Consider the following 16,672-nt stretch of genomic DNA (forward strand, 5'->3'; position numbering starts at 1 on the left):
TATATATATATATATATATATATATATATATATATATATATATATATTTGCCAGCAGAATGCTCAATAATTCAATCGCTGTGTGTTCAAGTCCAGCTCCTGCTGGCTTCCTCTGCGCTCGTACTTGGGAAAGCCTGCCAGCGACCTGTGGATGATCGGGAGTTTCTCAGAGGTGTGGTTGCTTCCCCTCTCGTCATAATGCTGGCCACCGTTGAATAAGTGAAATATTTTTCAGCACGGCGTAAAACTCCAATCAAATTAAAATAAAACCAACAACAGCATATCTTGTTTTTGCGAGAAAAATGTGCATATGCAACGGTTTTATTAGTTGTACTTAGTATTAGCTCCGTGGCTCAGTTGGTTAGCGCGCTAGCGTAGCGTGATGACACAGGAGCATCTGACTAATGCGATCGCTGTGAGTTCAAGTCCAGCTCATGCTGGCTTCTTCTCCGGCCGTACGTGGGAAGGTCTTCCAGCAATTTGCGTATGGTTTCCCCCGGGCTGTGTCCGGTTTCCTCCCACCATAATGCTGGCCGCCGTCGTATAAGTGAAATATTCTTGAGTACGACGTAGAACACCAATCAAATACATAAATAGTATTAGCAGCTATAGGTGACTGAGGATATCGTCATATACAACGAGGTACTTGTACCAGAGCTGCATATACCTGTACGCTTATACACCTTACATTTCACCTATTCTTGGCACTACGACATGATTACATAATCACTGGTAAGATGTCACACTACAGCAGGATAATGAGTGGTTGTACTATGACTGAGCATTGGATGATATTGACACCTCTGCTCTCTACAGCGGTAGCCTGGCAGATGTCGCTGAGGTCTTCTGACTCGCTGATATAAATAGCGGCTATGATCGGCGTCTCCCACGTACAGTGGGCGGTTATCCCATACCCCGGTAGGCCGGGTTGATCCGACGGCTGTACATTTAGTTCCTGAATACCAACCCCCATATTATTTCATATGTCTTATACATGCACTCATCCTGGCGTGACCAGCGGAGACTGCTAGGATATGGTGTCGGCTCGGTATCCTTTATAACCTGCTTCCCCACCCCCATTACCCTCGCCCTCATCGGCAGTGCCAGTTCGATTCAGGCTTGTAGGCATCCTTTGGACAGTAAACGCTATAGAAGCCAATATGATTATTGATTACCCTCGTGCCGGGTTATATGACGTCTTGACAACGAGGGACTGGAGATGCCGGCAATAACAGTATTTGTACACGACAGAACTCAACTGTAATCCCTGGGCTGTTCGTCCATCCCCTCAGCGGGCTTTGATCAGCTCAGCGATTCGCGAATAAAAGGTTTGCTTTAAGCAGGCTTGGGCAGCCATGAAATCTGATTATGGGACTCTTCATTACCTCCGACCTCTTCTTAAACACTGGAGTAGTTATCCAAAACAAACAACCTACTCTATTCTCATTCTACTGAATACAACTGCCGGTGTGCTGTTCTCTGCTTAGTGAGACATGATATATTGATCATCGGTTGTACTGAAGTAACGGGATTTTAAATGGCTGTATGTTTAGTGTGTACACATATCAACCAGCTGCTAACCCCGTCAGCGTGGAGCTGCAAATCGGATAGCTTTCTATATGGCTCACACGTTAATGATATCTGATACGGAGCGTTTACACATGAACAAGGTTTTAAGAAGTGAGCGATAAACACCCCATATGTTACAAGCAAACATGTGTGTTTTACACGCTGACACGCATTTATATAAATTTATACACACACTTTACAATACTGTGATATACTATACGCTTTCATGTAAGTGTACCATTCATAATCTTTCTACATAGATACACTCTGTCCGAGACAAAATGTTGCTATAGGCCTGGAAGAACCTGCATGGGAACTGAAACTTGGAATTGGAACCATACTGAAATAGTATAGATATAGGCTCACATATTTTCAAATTTATTTGGACACCCTGATATGTATTTAACAAGAACTATGCACGTTATATGTATGTGGCATTGCAGAATCAGTGCACAATTGACCAAATTTATACATTATAAATACGGAGATCTTGACTTTCATTAGTCTATATTTGTACGTGTTATCTTGGTCTATAAGACGTATTCTTTGTAAATAGGCTTGAGGACATGCCGTAAGTATATATCCAGTATTTATACCACATGGTCCCTTGAGCCCGAGTCCAACGAAGTGGTTTATCCGTTCTTGTATATGACTTGCAAACTCTTCTCACAACCGGCACCACCAACAGTAACACCAGCACCATTAATACAAAAACTATAACAACAGCACCATTACTACAAACACTATTGACACCAGTACATCAGTAATATACCAACACCACTGGCACTACCACCATTAACACAATCGTCATTAAGACCAGTGCTATCAACATAAACACGATTAATAGCAGTATTACATTACCATTACATTAGCACCGACAGCATGGACATCAGCTCTTTTGACACAATCGCCATTAACACCAACACCATCTACACTACTACGGTACCATCAATGCAATCCCCATTGAGACCAGAACTATCAACACAAACACCATTAAGACAAGTATTACATTACCATTACTATTATTACCAACAACATGACCGCCAGTTCCTTTGACAGAATCGTCATTAACACTAACATCGTCAACACAAACACCAACAACACCACACCATGAACACAGATATTATTAGCACCAACAAAAGAGGAACATAAAGAGGAAGCACTCATTTCCGGTTATTTCCAAGTTTAGTTATCTTTGTTTTCCCCCTCAAAGCAATCATTTCTGCTTCCACTAAAATCTGCACCATATAGTATAAAAAACCTTTCCCGTTCTTATAGTCATCAACAGGTATTCTCACTTCGAAATGTCTATAGGTGGACGGGAGAACTATACAATCATTCTCGAGCTCCTTCAGTTATCCTTGTTCAGCCCGTCCACCGGGACAATAATTTCTATTACCGCTAATATCATCTGGACAGTAACTCCCCTTCTCCTAATCTTAGCAAGAATCAATTGTCCAGAGCGCAAAGTTAGTGCAATCATTTCTTATTAATGCTTTCATTGTAATCTTGACAATAATTCCTCTTCATAACCATGAAATTAAGGAATCAGATATTTTCAACGGATGCAAACTCGTTAAGCCATCGTATTACCGCCGGTCGAGTTTCTCTGGTCCCGGAGGTAACTTCGTGAGCGGTGAAAAAATCTTTGGCATGCCAAAAAATTGCCGAAAGACCTCGCAAAGGTTCATTTTCGTGATTAATTTGTGTGCCCATTTTACACGCCGTAAGGCAATCTTTAGGGCATCTTGTCAAATCTTGTCATCTTCGTCATTACTTCGTGTGATCATCGGTGCCATCGGGCATTTTTCGACTCACGAAGACAATATGAAGGAAACAGGAAGCCCGATTGTCTTAGGAAGGCAACACGACAACATGAAGCCCTCGCAATGCCGTCGTGTAGCCATCGTATAATAGCACGATAACATCGAGATGGAACCACGGTGTCGGCGAAGTAACTCAAACGTTTCCAATATGTCATGGTTACGTGGACATATAAAAAGGCCAGCCGCAGAGCATCAGTCCTGAGCAACTCTACAGAGCAGAGGTGAGTGTGTAGCCATCGTGTGACCTTCGTGTGACCTGCGGGTATAAACTGCTATAAAAATTCACTTCTTCGTGTTACCTTCGTGTGTGGTTCGGGTGCCATCGAGTGACCTTCCTGTTACTTGCTTCGGCTGTTGACCAAGTTCGGGGCCACCTTGGCCCGAAATTCAAAATTCCTTATTCGTGTCACGTGTTTCCTATGCAACATCAGATATCCTTGCTTCTGTTTTCACCATCATCTGATCATCTTTCCCTTCTCAAAATGATGTGAGGAATAATTTGCTTCCAGCACAACTTCAGTTATCCTCGTTTACCCAGTTTACATTTCTGTTTCCATTATCGTATGAAGACAACAATTCCTCTTCTCATGATCCAAATAAGAATCACTTGTTGCCGGCTCCAGAACAACCAATTCCAACACAAATAGCGTCAACAACCATCTCTGATCTTATCAACTTTGCCGTTATCAAATCTATGATCCCTATTTCCATTCCTCAAAAAGGAATTCATTATCAACGCTCTTTCCACCAAAAACACAGTAATCTTCACTTTCGCATCTACAAAAACAATTCTGGCTCTTCCTTGTAATATGAGTGATGAAAGTCTTCGATTGTATCGATGTGGTTAAAAAATGGCTCTTGACGGCCTGTATGCGAGTATGCGTTGAATATAAACATTGTCAACCCATGCCACTAATTACAGACTTCTTGGCACAAGAGCCTGTATGCCCATATTCACTTAAAAACAATGCTCAAACCGCAAGATTAACTTGAAGTTACATTACTATCCCAGTGATACATGTCTTTTTGCAGCTGTGTTCCTTGTCATGATTCGGAAAAAGCAAGGTAAGAGCAAGATTCATGCATTCAACCCATCACTCCAGCATGTCCTATCATTCTGTAAAGGAAATGTCTGAAAAAGTAGAGCTCTAATTAATGAAAAATATTATGGATTCAATCCCAAATTGTTTGTGGGTGGGTGAGTGGGGTTGTTTTACCTTCACCTTAAGCCACGTAAAATTAAGAAAGTACCTCTCTTGTGAACCTTGTGCATGATCTGTCAACTTTGCGACATAAGCCCGTTGGAAGTGAAAACGCGCAGACATTTTTTCCACGAAGAATATTTTTTTGTGTGCTTGTTATACATACAAAATACATCTAGATGCAAAAAAAACCCTATAAGAAACCAAGACTCATGAACACTATTCACCACTGTTTATCAAGATTATAATCCCCATCACTTATTACGCAGAGAGCAACTCTCGTTGTCCATAGAAATGGACATCTGTTTGGTCATATTATCTGTCAGAATGAAGGGTCCCAATCCAATTGGATAGAACCACTTATTGCTAGGGTACATGGGACATAACTACTAAACAGAAAAATGGATTCCCATTTTTAAATTGTGACATTTTGGTCTTTCTGTGAAACAAATTTATGAACTTTCGATTGGCCTTTTCCTTATAGGTTTTCACACCAGCTGGCATAACTGTGACATCAGCATATTTTTACAGAGAATAAAATGTACATGCATCTTCACAAAGAGTCAAACTTTTACATCTGTAACAATACACATCTTTAAAGATGTTACTCCTAAATGCTGAAACGCTTAATGCAAAAATAACAAAAGGAGATGAGGTCTATCGATGGTGGACATTTTGTTGCCTTTAAAATGCCTGTTTAGAAAGGAATGGCCACAGATATGGCTGAAATGCAAGCAATGTTATGTTAAACCCCAATCCATTATTCAGCCCGGAATGAGATAACAGCTCACCTGAACAGAAAGGAAAAAGCCCAAAGCAAAAGGTTTGTTTCACATTAATTTATTCAGCAGTTCAGTCCATTTATTTACCTTGTAGGATCATTCATTATTATGCCTCAAACCACACTACATCTAATTGTGTTTTCTTGTAAACCCATACTATTTCCAAGACACAAATGTAATAACCAACAAAGGATATCCCCTTGCAGATAATCGCTCTGATGTTTAGGATATAGATAAAAACAAATGTAGAATCAAATGACAGGAAACAGAAGTGTATATAAAATGTATTTCCACATAATAAAATATCACATTAAATAGTATCACAGACTCCGCTAATAGGGCCGGTTGGGGTTTGGATTTGAAGAGGTAATATACATTTCATTTCTCTGACTGCATTCAACAATGCAGAACATTGGCAAAATGTGTGGCGGAAGGCAACTGAAAAATATATCTTCAAAATACTTATTGTTTGTGTAAATATTGGGACATTGTAACTTCATCCTTTTAATGTTGTGTAAAGTAATATATGATACAATACAGGTACAAGGAAAGTATTCCTTAAGTTGCACTAACAATTTAGTTTTTACCTGTGCACACTTTGATTAATCAGTAAGTGAATGTTCATGGTTTCCTTGGTTCAATGTTTGCTAGTTTGTAAATATTGTCACAGAAAGCAATGTAATTCATGTCATCCTTCCCACCAATCTTCACGTCAAACTGCTGCCACAGCAACTCGTACTCTTGCTCAGACACCAAGCTGTTCAGCTGAAGTTCGCTGAGAACACGCCGGAACTGTGATCGTGATACTGCCCCCATGTGCACTCTGTCATAATCTTCAAACAAGGGGAACAACTGGATGTTCCTTTGACGTACCTGGGAGAACACAACAAAAACCATATAACTCTTCTGCTCTAAGCCATAACTAGATTTAAAATTTCTCAAAATAAAGCTTTTATACTGCAAAAATGATTGCTGATACTACAGAAATAAAAATATACTGTAAGATCAATAAACTCACTACTGGTTACATGATTATTTATTCATTTAATATGATATACTTAAGAATATTTCAGTCAGGTTGACAGACAAAAGGAAGAAACTGGACAAAGACTTGAGAAAAACAAAATTCCCCTCTTCAGGTAGGAGGCAAGCCTTCTGACTTAAAGCCACAGCTTAACCAGAGAGATGGTTTCAAGCAAGCAAGCTCTCTGCTCTAAGGCAGATTGGCTGCAGCAGGAGCTATGAGTCAAGGAGAGTATCAGGTTACGTGAGAGGGAAGTTACTCATGATAAATATACACTGCCGTATACCACACCATAACCCACATGAAAAAGTTTAATATCTGTACCATACACACACAGTTTCAAGTGATCTCTGTACAATTATGCTTTCAATCAACACCAAATTACACAGGAAACCTGGCATATCACAACAAGTACAGAGTTATTCCCCTTAGTCCCACTTCCCACCCATGTATTAAGTCAATTTCATGAACAGCTAACACACAGCTACCTTTTCTGCTATCCTATTCATGCACTCTGTGAATTTACTCTGCATTTCTGCTGGCAGCGTGTTCATCTGCCACTCAACAGGGGGAGTGAACTGTGTAACGTTGAGCAGAGGAGCTTTCTCCAAATCCTTGGTGGTGAACACTGACTCTAACTCATCACAGAACTTCAGGTAGTCCACGTAATCAGGATTAGCAGCCTGGTATCTGTAGCATGTCAACAGAAATGCAAACACTTTCACATCAGTTATTATGATCAACTATATAAATTATACATTTCCAATCAAATACATGAGTTACGGGCAATGGTTTAATAAAAATTTGACTAGTTATCACCTGGATTGGTAATGACTAAAATAAAAAGGAAATAAACTGTCAAAATGAAGGGAGAATCATTGGAAAGACCACTGAAAGCTGTGTCTCAAAATACCTTTACTTTCTTCAATTTTGTTTTCTCTTGAGTTATAGGATGTCAAAGCTTTTCATTAATCCTACCATTTGTCTGCATTTCATTCTGTGGAAGAAATATAAAGAAATAAGTAACAATTTTTTTAGATACAGCTTTCAATCACCTTTCTAGAAATGTTAACCTTCTCTTTATAGTCTTTTTCTCTTTAATGTATTTTGTACAAGACAAAAAGTATGCAAGATTGGCATCAAACCAACCTGTCTTCAAGAATAGATATTTCTGATTCCTTCAATTCAAAGCGGCAAAGATCCAGTGCTCTTCTGAAGGAAGTCTTCAGCATACGCCCTGAGCGTAACTTATCATAATCCCTCATAAACTCCAGGGGACGTAATCTCTCTTTCATCACCTGTAACATATTAACACAAACTTCATTCATATGCCTACCAATACTGAATTAGTTTGAAATAAGCAGCCAGAAAGGCAGCTGCACTGGAGACAGATATTTGTTCATTATGTATATTTGTGTAAAAATGGAAAAAATCATTACATACTAGTATTACCAGTGATGAATTTCAAAGCCCTCACATATGTCTAAACTTCTAACCCTGGTGTTGAATTTATCCATCTAACTTTAGCTTAATTTTCAAATTTTTAATCCCAAACACAAACATTTGGATATTTACTGTTTTTTTTTTAACTTTGAAAAATGTATTTAAGCACAGTCAGTTATCTGATCAATTTCAAATGACAAAAGAAAATCAAACCAAAGATTGATCACATGACGTATACTTAAATGCTGAGTGAAGTCAAATTACTACACTGTGGACAATCTATGTACCCATGTATTCTTGTAGAGAGGGTATTCAGTCAGGAAATTATCATTGATTTAAATGCACTGGACCATCAGAGAAAAGAAAAGAAAAGAAAAGGACCATCACACTTCTGTGAGGAACCTACTTCACATACCTCAAAATGTTGTCATTTTTATCACTTTTAATTTAAATCCATCATAAAAAAAAAAACAAAAACAGAGAAATTTCTCTCTTAATTAGGAATCATCTGAGGTCTGTAAATGACACCGACCTTTGTTTTCACTTTTAACAGGACTTGCTCGAGATCTGTAGCAGGATTAAGCTCTGGTAAGTGTTTGATCTGGTTGACTCGCCTCAGTGTTTCCTGTCTCTCTAGGTACATCAGCTTACGTGGTGTCTGGGGTTCCAGGTCTTGCAGGAAAGCCTTGTAGTCAAAGCCCATGTCATTACAGTATTTCGCCTCTAATGCAATCATTTCAGGCTCACTAGCATGGAGTTCCAGCATGGTCAGGCACTGACGGAACTGCGAGCGGGTAACATGGCCATTGTTATGTCTGAGGATAAAAAAAATGGCAGGGTTAGGGAAGTGGTTGATTTGTTAATTTAGGTGTTTTCAGCATTATTTCTGTGGACTATATCAAGCACATTGTGACAGATTCACCTTCCTTTCACTGGGCACTGAAATTCATTGCTATGTCTTAAGACAAAAAAATGGCAAGTGTTAGTTAAGTGACTGATTTCTTCATTTAGGTATTACATTTCTTTCAGCATCATTTCATGCATATTGTGACAGTTTCTCCTTGAATCAGGTTGGTAACCAATGCGGACATTTGTAGTGCTGCCTCAATGGAACACCATGTAGAACACATCAGACACGATGCCACACAAAGTCGCAGTGTACCCACACCAAACTGCCAATCCAGAGAAATATCAAAATTATAAACCTTAAATTTTAAGCTATAAACCTGGTGTTTCCCGCCAGCGTGCAATGCAGATGCTCTAAATTTCCTTGCCTATCTCTTACTGTGGTTACATATTGCTGATAATGCATGCATGCCTTGGACAATATTTGGAAGGTGGACCTGAGACTGCCGATGGAATTTCCCCTTTGTTATAAGTGACCAACAAAACAGTACACATGGAGGAACACTGCTACACAATGAATACTTCCAGTAGTATAGCGAGTATTATTTGCAAATCAATCAGAAAATCAACAGTGATAGGGTGACAGACACTAGAACAGTCATAAGTTTTTCTACCTGTCGAAGTCCTGAAACACAGGTTTGACAAGAATGTGTCTTTGGCATGTTCTTTCTTTGAGCCTCTTCATGGCCCTCTCCACCATCCCTTCATGCTCTGCAGAGGCCATGGACCAGTCCACAGTGCCAGGTTTGGGCACACGGAACATTTCTGAGGGGGGCACCTGGTAGGTGGGGTTCTTCTCCAGTCCAGGCTGAGTGAACACTGCAAGTACAGTAAGCATAAATATCACGCAGGTGTAATTAAGGAGTTCAATCAGATCTTGTGGGACTGGATGAGTGTTCTCTAACAAATCTCCCAGGGGTTTACATGGACCTGACTAACATTTTTCTCGACTGAATGTCAGTGGTTTCAGACTTATTAATTCATACAAATTAATTAGGTTAGATATGGTACCTGTACTACAGGTTAAAAATGAATTTCCAAAGTCATAATTTTTGGCCTAGATTTCTCCAGTGAACCACAACAAATGAACAGTGTCCTTGTTGACAATACACATCAACTAGCTATATCACTTGCCAATGTGGGAACATATATAGTATGATACAGCAAGCTTACATTTTTTCATAAATTACTTGGGGTTTCTCTTGTTGCTTTGAAATTGCTTATTTGGAAGAATTAAGGAAACTAAGATACATTTAGTTTTACAAAAAATACAGTTCAAAAGCAACGTACAATCAGGTTAGACATTTGAGTTTAAATTTAGGAATCCAATGGTGGCAAAGATGACAAGAAAGTTAAAGTCAGTAAACATCATTTTATACCCCTCACTAAACAACCTTGAAGGCGCATTATACAGAATGTTAATGCGCTTTACTGTATTTCATCTAACGTTTAGTATTTTACAAGTTACACATTTTGCTTGATTTTGATTGATTTATGAACCTTTGGTCACTTAAGAATTTTTTGTCAAGTTTGATTCATTTCTTACCAGAACAGCATAAGTGTTGGCATAGAAATTTTCATTTTACAGATATTATGAGCTTCTGAAGGTGCATTTTTACAGTATTTACGACTGTAAAGTTTTTGTTTCAGTGACTTACCACTTTCTACATCATCAACAAACTTGGTCCACAAGACCTTGTCAGCCTGGGTAGGACTGCTGTAAAAGTCACACAGCATACTGGCCTGTTTCTGGGAAAGGTCATGTTGACCCAGCTTACTCAGGCCCAAGGAGGCCAGGCCACGGAGGAACTGAGCTTTGGTGATGGAACCAGATCGTAAGGGGTCGTAGTCTTGAAAGTACTCAGTTACCTGTCACAAAATAGAAATAATACGTATGGTAAACAATAACTTCCTATAACTTCAGTTTTAACCTGCCTAAAATTACCATATTTGCACTTAGAGTCTGCCTGATTTAGTGCTTTTCGGAGGCAAATGAAGCTGCTAAAATATTACATTTTGTGTTGAAACTGATGTTTTTCAATTAAAATACCATCCTACTTTTCTAATATCAACAGAATGCCCTGCATCAGGCAAAATGAGACATGGATGAAGTTTTAGGTCAAATACTGTAAACTGACCAATTTATGTTGAAAAACAAGAAAACAGGTAATATATCCTACAAACGCTTTCATAGTTCAAAAATTATCCAGATTTTTGAGACTAAAGTGTGATTTATTTAATGAAAAAAATTTTACTGAAAGCTTTACCTGCACTTCTTTTTTATAATCGGTTACTCTAGTTTATAAGGCATGTTTTAAAAAAAAGAGTCTCCCTTCCCCTCCGACCATCAAACACAGGTAATTTAATACTTTTGAGGTGTACATCGAGTGTGGAAGAGTTGTGAAACTGACCCTTAGCCTGCTGGTGAGGATAATATGCCTGATTCTGCTCATCAGTTCATCCAGTGACACTTCACCTCGGTTGTCAACTCTCTCCAAATTAACAACATTAGTGCGGTTTGTATTCTGGGTGGACACATCCTCCATCGTATGGCCTACAAACTCTGACAATGAAGAACAAAAAAACTAATGTCAAAATAAAATTATAGCAAACTGGTAAATCTGCCTTTAATTGAAATACAAGATTTTTTTAGCATATAGGTGTCTACTGAGAATATGTCCTAAAACATGTTAAATTTGAATAAGAAACTCTTTAATATCATGAATGATTAAGGTTCAGTGCCATATTTCAATATTTCAGCCACATCCTGACCAGAAACTCATAAAAATAACCTGTGTAAAACAGTTTACCTTGATCTACAGCTTGAACAAATGCAGGATAATTCACGTCACCACTGGCTGGGTCTTCAAACTTCCGGCAAAGCAGCTTCAAGTCTTCGCTAGATACATTTAGGCTAAGAAAGTGAAGAATTCTACCAAACTGAGTTTTTGTGACCACACGCGTGTAAGCAATTCCCTACAGCAAAAAACAAAAAAAAATATAAACAAATGAATATAAAAAAACATAAAAACATAAAATAACAAATAATTTACATTGACCACCAACCATTTTTTCTCAAACATTGTTAAATTGATCAGTGGAAGATAACATAGTACAGGCCATTCACTCACCCTGTCATAATCTTTAAAGTAGGGGTACATCATGAGGCGCCTCTTCTTGACAATGTCTGCCATGCCCTCTAGGATAAAGAGAACTCGCTGTTCCTCAGATTCCGTCAGAGGCTTCAGGGTCTGAAGATTGAAAATAAAGGAAGAATGATGTTTTTGCTCAAATTCATAATATACTACATATTTATTTAATAATCCTTCAGAACAAGGGAAAAGGAAATAAATTCTTGCTCTTGGTGGAATCTGTGACAATTTTGATTCAGTATACAGCGGGTTAGAAGCAAGCAAGCCAGTCAGTGGAGGAAAAAACTGCATCATCTAGATGACACATGTATACCAAATGTCCATAGTTTCACTGTCTTTTGACATTTGCCAGATTGTCTGAACTTACAACATGTATATTCCTAAATTTGACTATTCATGAATATGACCATGCAATAGTCCAACCACTGTAATACTTACGGTATTTGCCCTAAATGTTTGCTCAAAATTACATTTTTTGAGGCAAGATGTTATCATAAAATATTACTTTTGGTGCTTACATTTTTTCCTGTAGGATATAATATTTTATCTTCCAATCAAACTTTAATACACCATTCTAAGATCAACAGATAAAACTTTCAAAATCAAGCAAAACTTTACCATGGACACAATTTCATGTCACATACATTACCAATAGGCATCAACCACTTACCCTGGTCAGTGCCCCACGGAGAGGCCTAGTAACAGTGTGGGTGGGTTTTTTCTCAAGGTGAGGAGTGTTGAAAGCTGGAGCAATCACAATACCACAACTACATATATTCATTATCAAAACAGATTCATCATATAGTATGGCGGTATTGAATAAGCATGGAGAAATAGAAAACACTTCAATGATCTTACAGGCACTTATCCAAAGCATATCACTTTGACTATATAAAGAAATCTTGTAATGAAGTACACATAAAGCACAAAGCAAAAAACTTTAATACTGTGAAAAACAAACCAAAAACAGTAGCTTTTTGCTTCTGAGACAATTTACAGGACTTCAGTTTACTGAAGACAGAGGGGCAATGTGCATTAGGGGTATAACTCTGCCAATATTATCTCCTACCAAGAAAATGGACTGAGAGTTAGTACAGGCAGCCAAATTGCATTACTAAGCACTAGGGTGTAAAATAATGGTTCTTACCATTCTCCATAATGTCACAGAAGTCTTTGTATGCCACCCGTCCATCTGACTGGCGGTAAAATTCTACAACTTTCTGGATCTCACCCCTGGAAAGTTGAGCCTCTTTGCCAACAGCAAGAGCTAGCCCACAGATAAACTGGTTTTCTGTTATTATTCCACTTCTGAGGGGATCGTGATCCCTAAAGAACTCTGTGGTACGAATGCCATTTTTATAAACTGCCACCATGATCTTGTCAAAGACTTGATTCAGCGTGGGGTCATCAGTTATCTGAGAAAGAATTAAAGCCCACAATTGTTGGTGAAGGTGTCTACAAATGGTGTCTCTTCAACATTCTTTTTATCGTAGTGAGTGTTGAAAGATGTAATCTTAAATATAAAAAACTAATGACTAAATATTTCACAGGCATAAGCATATATATATAAATATATATATATAAAATCCTGCTTCACTCTCATTCACTACATACTTCAACAATTATAGGTACACCAGCTAGTAACTGAGCCCTGAGATTAAGATAGTTGTCTATGTGAGTCCCCGCTGAGTCTTACTGATGGCCACATATGTAGTCTGTGCTATACAACTGTACTCTGAATGAATCAGTACATCACTGATACTTACCACGTAAGCCAGCATGTAACATTTATTGACAACCACATGTGGTCTTTGCTATAAGATGATGATTGTGTCGTGAATGAATCAGTACACTGCTAATACATAATGACCATTTGTAGTCATACTGATGGCAATATGCAGCCTGTGCTATATGTTTGCAGACAAATAAATGAATCCGTACATGACTGGTACTTACTACATGAGGGGCAAAATCCACATTTCTGGTAGGGATGACTGGTAATCCCTTCCCCTGATCTAACAGTTGGCTGATGGCCATAACATCATGGTGCAGGTTAAGGTAGTTCACCAGGCCATCATTTTCTGGGTCTCTGTACTTAGTTACCAGCAGATACATATCTCTCTCTGTCACATCTGGGGGACCAGGAAAACTGCGGTAAAACTGTCAACCAAACCGAATGCAAACCATCTTCAACAGTATTAAATAAATAGTAATTCAGTTATCATCGCAGCATATATTTTTGGTCATTATATCAGCATGAAATTCAGGCTAAATATTCCAACAAAGAATTAGTACATGAGAATTAACCCAAATAAAGGAGTGCATTTGGCACGTGGAATAGCCTGTGCAGAAAAGCAGTTTTGCAATGACCTACCTGGCTCTCTGTGACTGTTCCCACATGGTGTTTGTCAAAATCAGAAAAGCATGTCCTCAAGTTGATGCCGTGGTATTGATAATATCTCTGAATTTTCTGTAAGAGATTGAAGAGATCCTTTTCTCCCTCTGGATCCAATGGTCTAACAGAGCGTATTGTGCCCAAACTGAAACAGAATGGTAAACATATGCACTCAAACTTTGGTTAAATGTTTTATTTTATTTTAGGCTGTATTAAATGTTCATATGTTCATTTCATGCAAAATGACAGAGTGGCCATCAGAATGGTTTCCTTGAGTTTTTCAATCCTCTTTTATGCATGTACATTATTATGGATGTATCAAGACTCTACTTTTGATTTTGGACATTTAACCATTCTGTAGCACAAGATCAAGCTGGTAATCACACAAACCCAGTATGGCTAAAAACATGTGAGCTACATGTACACATGAACACTACATTCACTTCTTTACAGAGTGCAACCATATTGACTCAACTATACATATCATCATGAAAAAACAAAAACGAAAACAACGATTATTATAAATAACCATAAAATAATGACTAAACCTAACCTCCCTTCTCTACACCAATATGATCATTTTACCCAATGATGTTAGTTTACATTGTAATACATATAGTACTTACAATTCTTTTGCCTCCACCCTTTGAGAGGATGGGTCTTTTGAAACAAGGCGTGGGTTAAATGGTTGATTGATGGTTTCACAAAACTTTCTGTAGTTGATGTCCCCTTTCGACCCACAACCATATTTTGAGGCCAAGTAATCCTCTTGTTCTGGAGTCAACTTAATTCCCAGAGTTTGCCACAGACATCGGAAAAACATTGGCCCTGAAATACAAGTTCAAAACTGATTTAAATGGATCCCGAGTAACAACACTCTGTATAAGCCATACATAAGATGACTGCAATCACCAATTATTAAACAGTTTTTGTTCTAGGGAAGGTTATCAAGCAAGAATGGAATACTTATGAGTTAAACTCATAGCTCATCATAAATTGGTAGAATACATATAATCCCAGAAATTGAAAAGACAATCAGTACCATATCTGTTGTAGTTGTGGACGTATTAAAGCTAGAGATAATGACAGATATATCTGTATGAAGTTTGAACTGTGCTCTTGCAGAGTAAATACAAAAACTACATTGGATGTACATGGAGTAGGCCTATAGTCCTGATTGATACACTGAATCACTGGTGATGAAGTAAGGCATGAACTTAATGTTCCAAGCATTTGGGTCTTTGCTTCAATGTCGTACAGGTAGGAAAAATGCAACTTATGGTGAATTTGTACTGTTGGTGATTGACATACTTGTAACAAAACCGGAACGCAGCCCGTCATAGTCATGGAAAAACTCTGTCACCCTGATCCGTTTTGTCTGTGCTAATGTGGAGAGATTATCCTCTATGTTGTGTGAAACTGCAGCAGCAGACATGGTGACAACCTTATCTGGACAAAAACAACATAAAAACAACCTCATATTTACATACATGTATGAACTGTTATGGATGACAACAGTTCGTTGGCAGATATGGCAAATTAGTAAACAGATCATGCAGTTGTTTTGCCTTAAATTTAGACAGTTCCAGTGGCAATATATTAGATAAACCAGAAGTAAATAGTTAATAAATGTATACCAAGCAGGCTACATGTTGCATAATTACAATATATGAAACAAGAATAAAGTGAATACAACTGGCATTGTTTTAGAGAATTAAACCGAGAGAAACAAATAGTCTATTAAAGGATGAGAACAGAAAATTTACCCTATGGATAAAATATGTTTATGTTTCTTCTGTGAAGCATGGGAAAACGATTAACAAGGTATTAATTCAGAAAGAAATTTTCTCTGAGAGTCACGACTTTTACACCGACGTTATAATAATGGTGGATAATCGAGGTCGCGTAGGCCTATTTTGAAAAGAAATTTTTTTTTTCCTGCACCAGGACCAACTTGAATACACGACACAACAAGCAATAACAATATCTGCATATATCAATACCGACTGCTACCGGTAACGATACAGTCATAAGTTCTGTTGTCAAAATTTGTAGGGAAGGCCTACCAACTCAGCTTCACTAGCCACGCAAATGTGTGAATATGTCATTTGACAACTGAACTACTGACAACATTAAGTCTTTAAAACATAAGAATTAGCACTACTTACTGTAAAAACACTCTGCTGAATGAAAAATTCGAGAAGAACTCCGATAAGAAATCAAACACACGAGGCAAGATTTTGTTTGTACTTGTCCTGAAGCTTCTCCGTTGCCTGGTGACCACGAAGGGAGGTAATAGCCAACAAATAGAGAGTGGTCTCCCTTGACGCAAAAATCGATTTTTAAGCAAGCTTATCTTTAAAATATCACGAAC

At 38.2% G+C, this 16,672-nt stretch overlaps 1 protein-coding gene across 1 annotated transcript; it reads right to left on the reverse strand.

The window, feature by feature from the left end:
- Positions 1 to 5,433: 5,433 nt before the first annotated feature.
- LOC135482031 (uncharacterized) lies at positions 5,434 to 16,563 on the reverse strand. Its single transcript, XM_064761852.1, has 16 exons — positions 16,467 to 16,563; positions 15,610 to 15,747; positions 14,925 to 15,126; positions 14,278 to 14,443; positions 13,860 to 14,063; positions 13,051 to 13,318; positions 12,574 to 12,647; positions 11,883 to 12,002; positions 11,562 to 11,727; positions 11,163 to 11,314; positions 10,410 to 10,620; positions 9,366 to 9,570; positions 8,378 to 8,660; positions 7,552 to 7,700; positions 6,891 to 7,092; positions 5,434 to 6,251 (listed from the first exon to the last, which is right to left on the reverse strand). Exons 2-16 carry the CDS (start codon positions 15,731 to 15,733, stop codon positions 6,000 to 6,002), a joined length of 2,778 nt encoding a protein of 925 aa, XP_064617922.1. The 5' UTR covers positions 15,734 to 15,747; positions 16,467 to 16,563; the 3' UTR covers positions 5,434 to 5,999.
- Positions 16,564 to 16,672: the final 109 nt, after the last annotated feature.

Source organism: Liolophura sinensis, chromosome 1, assembly GCF_032854445.1.
Source record: "Liolophura sinensis isolate JHLJ2023 chromosome 1, CUHK_Ljap_v2, whole genome shotgun sequence".
Classification (NCBI taxonomy): domain Eukaryota; kingdom Metazoa; phylum Mollusca; class Polyplacophora; order Chitonida; family Chitonidae; genus Liolophura; species Liolophura sinensis.

Coding starts and splice junctions, on each gene's coding strand:
- LOC135482031 (XM_064761852.1), bottom strand. CDS start 15,733: ATGTCTGCTGCTGCAGTTTCACACAACATAGAGGATAATCTCTCCACA. Junction 12,003..12,573: donor TCCGTGGGGCACTGACCAGG/GTAAGTGGTTGA, acceptor TTCAATCTTCAG/ACCCTGAAGCCTCTGACGGA. Junction 11,315..11,561: donor TGTTCAAGCTGTAGATCAAG/GTAAACTGTTTT, acceptor CTTCATTGTCAG/AGTTTGTAGGCCATACGATG.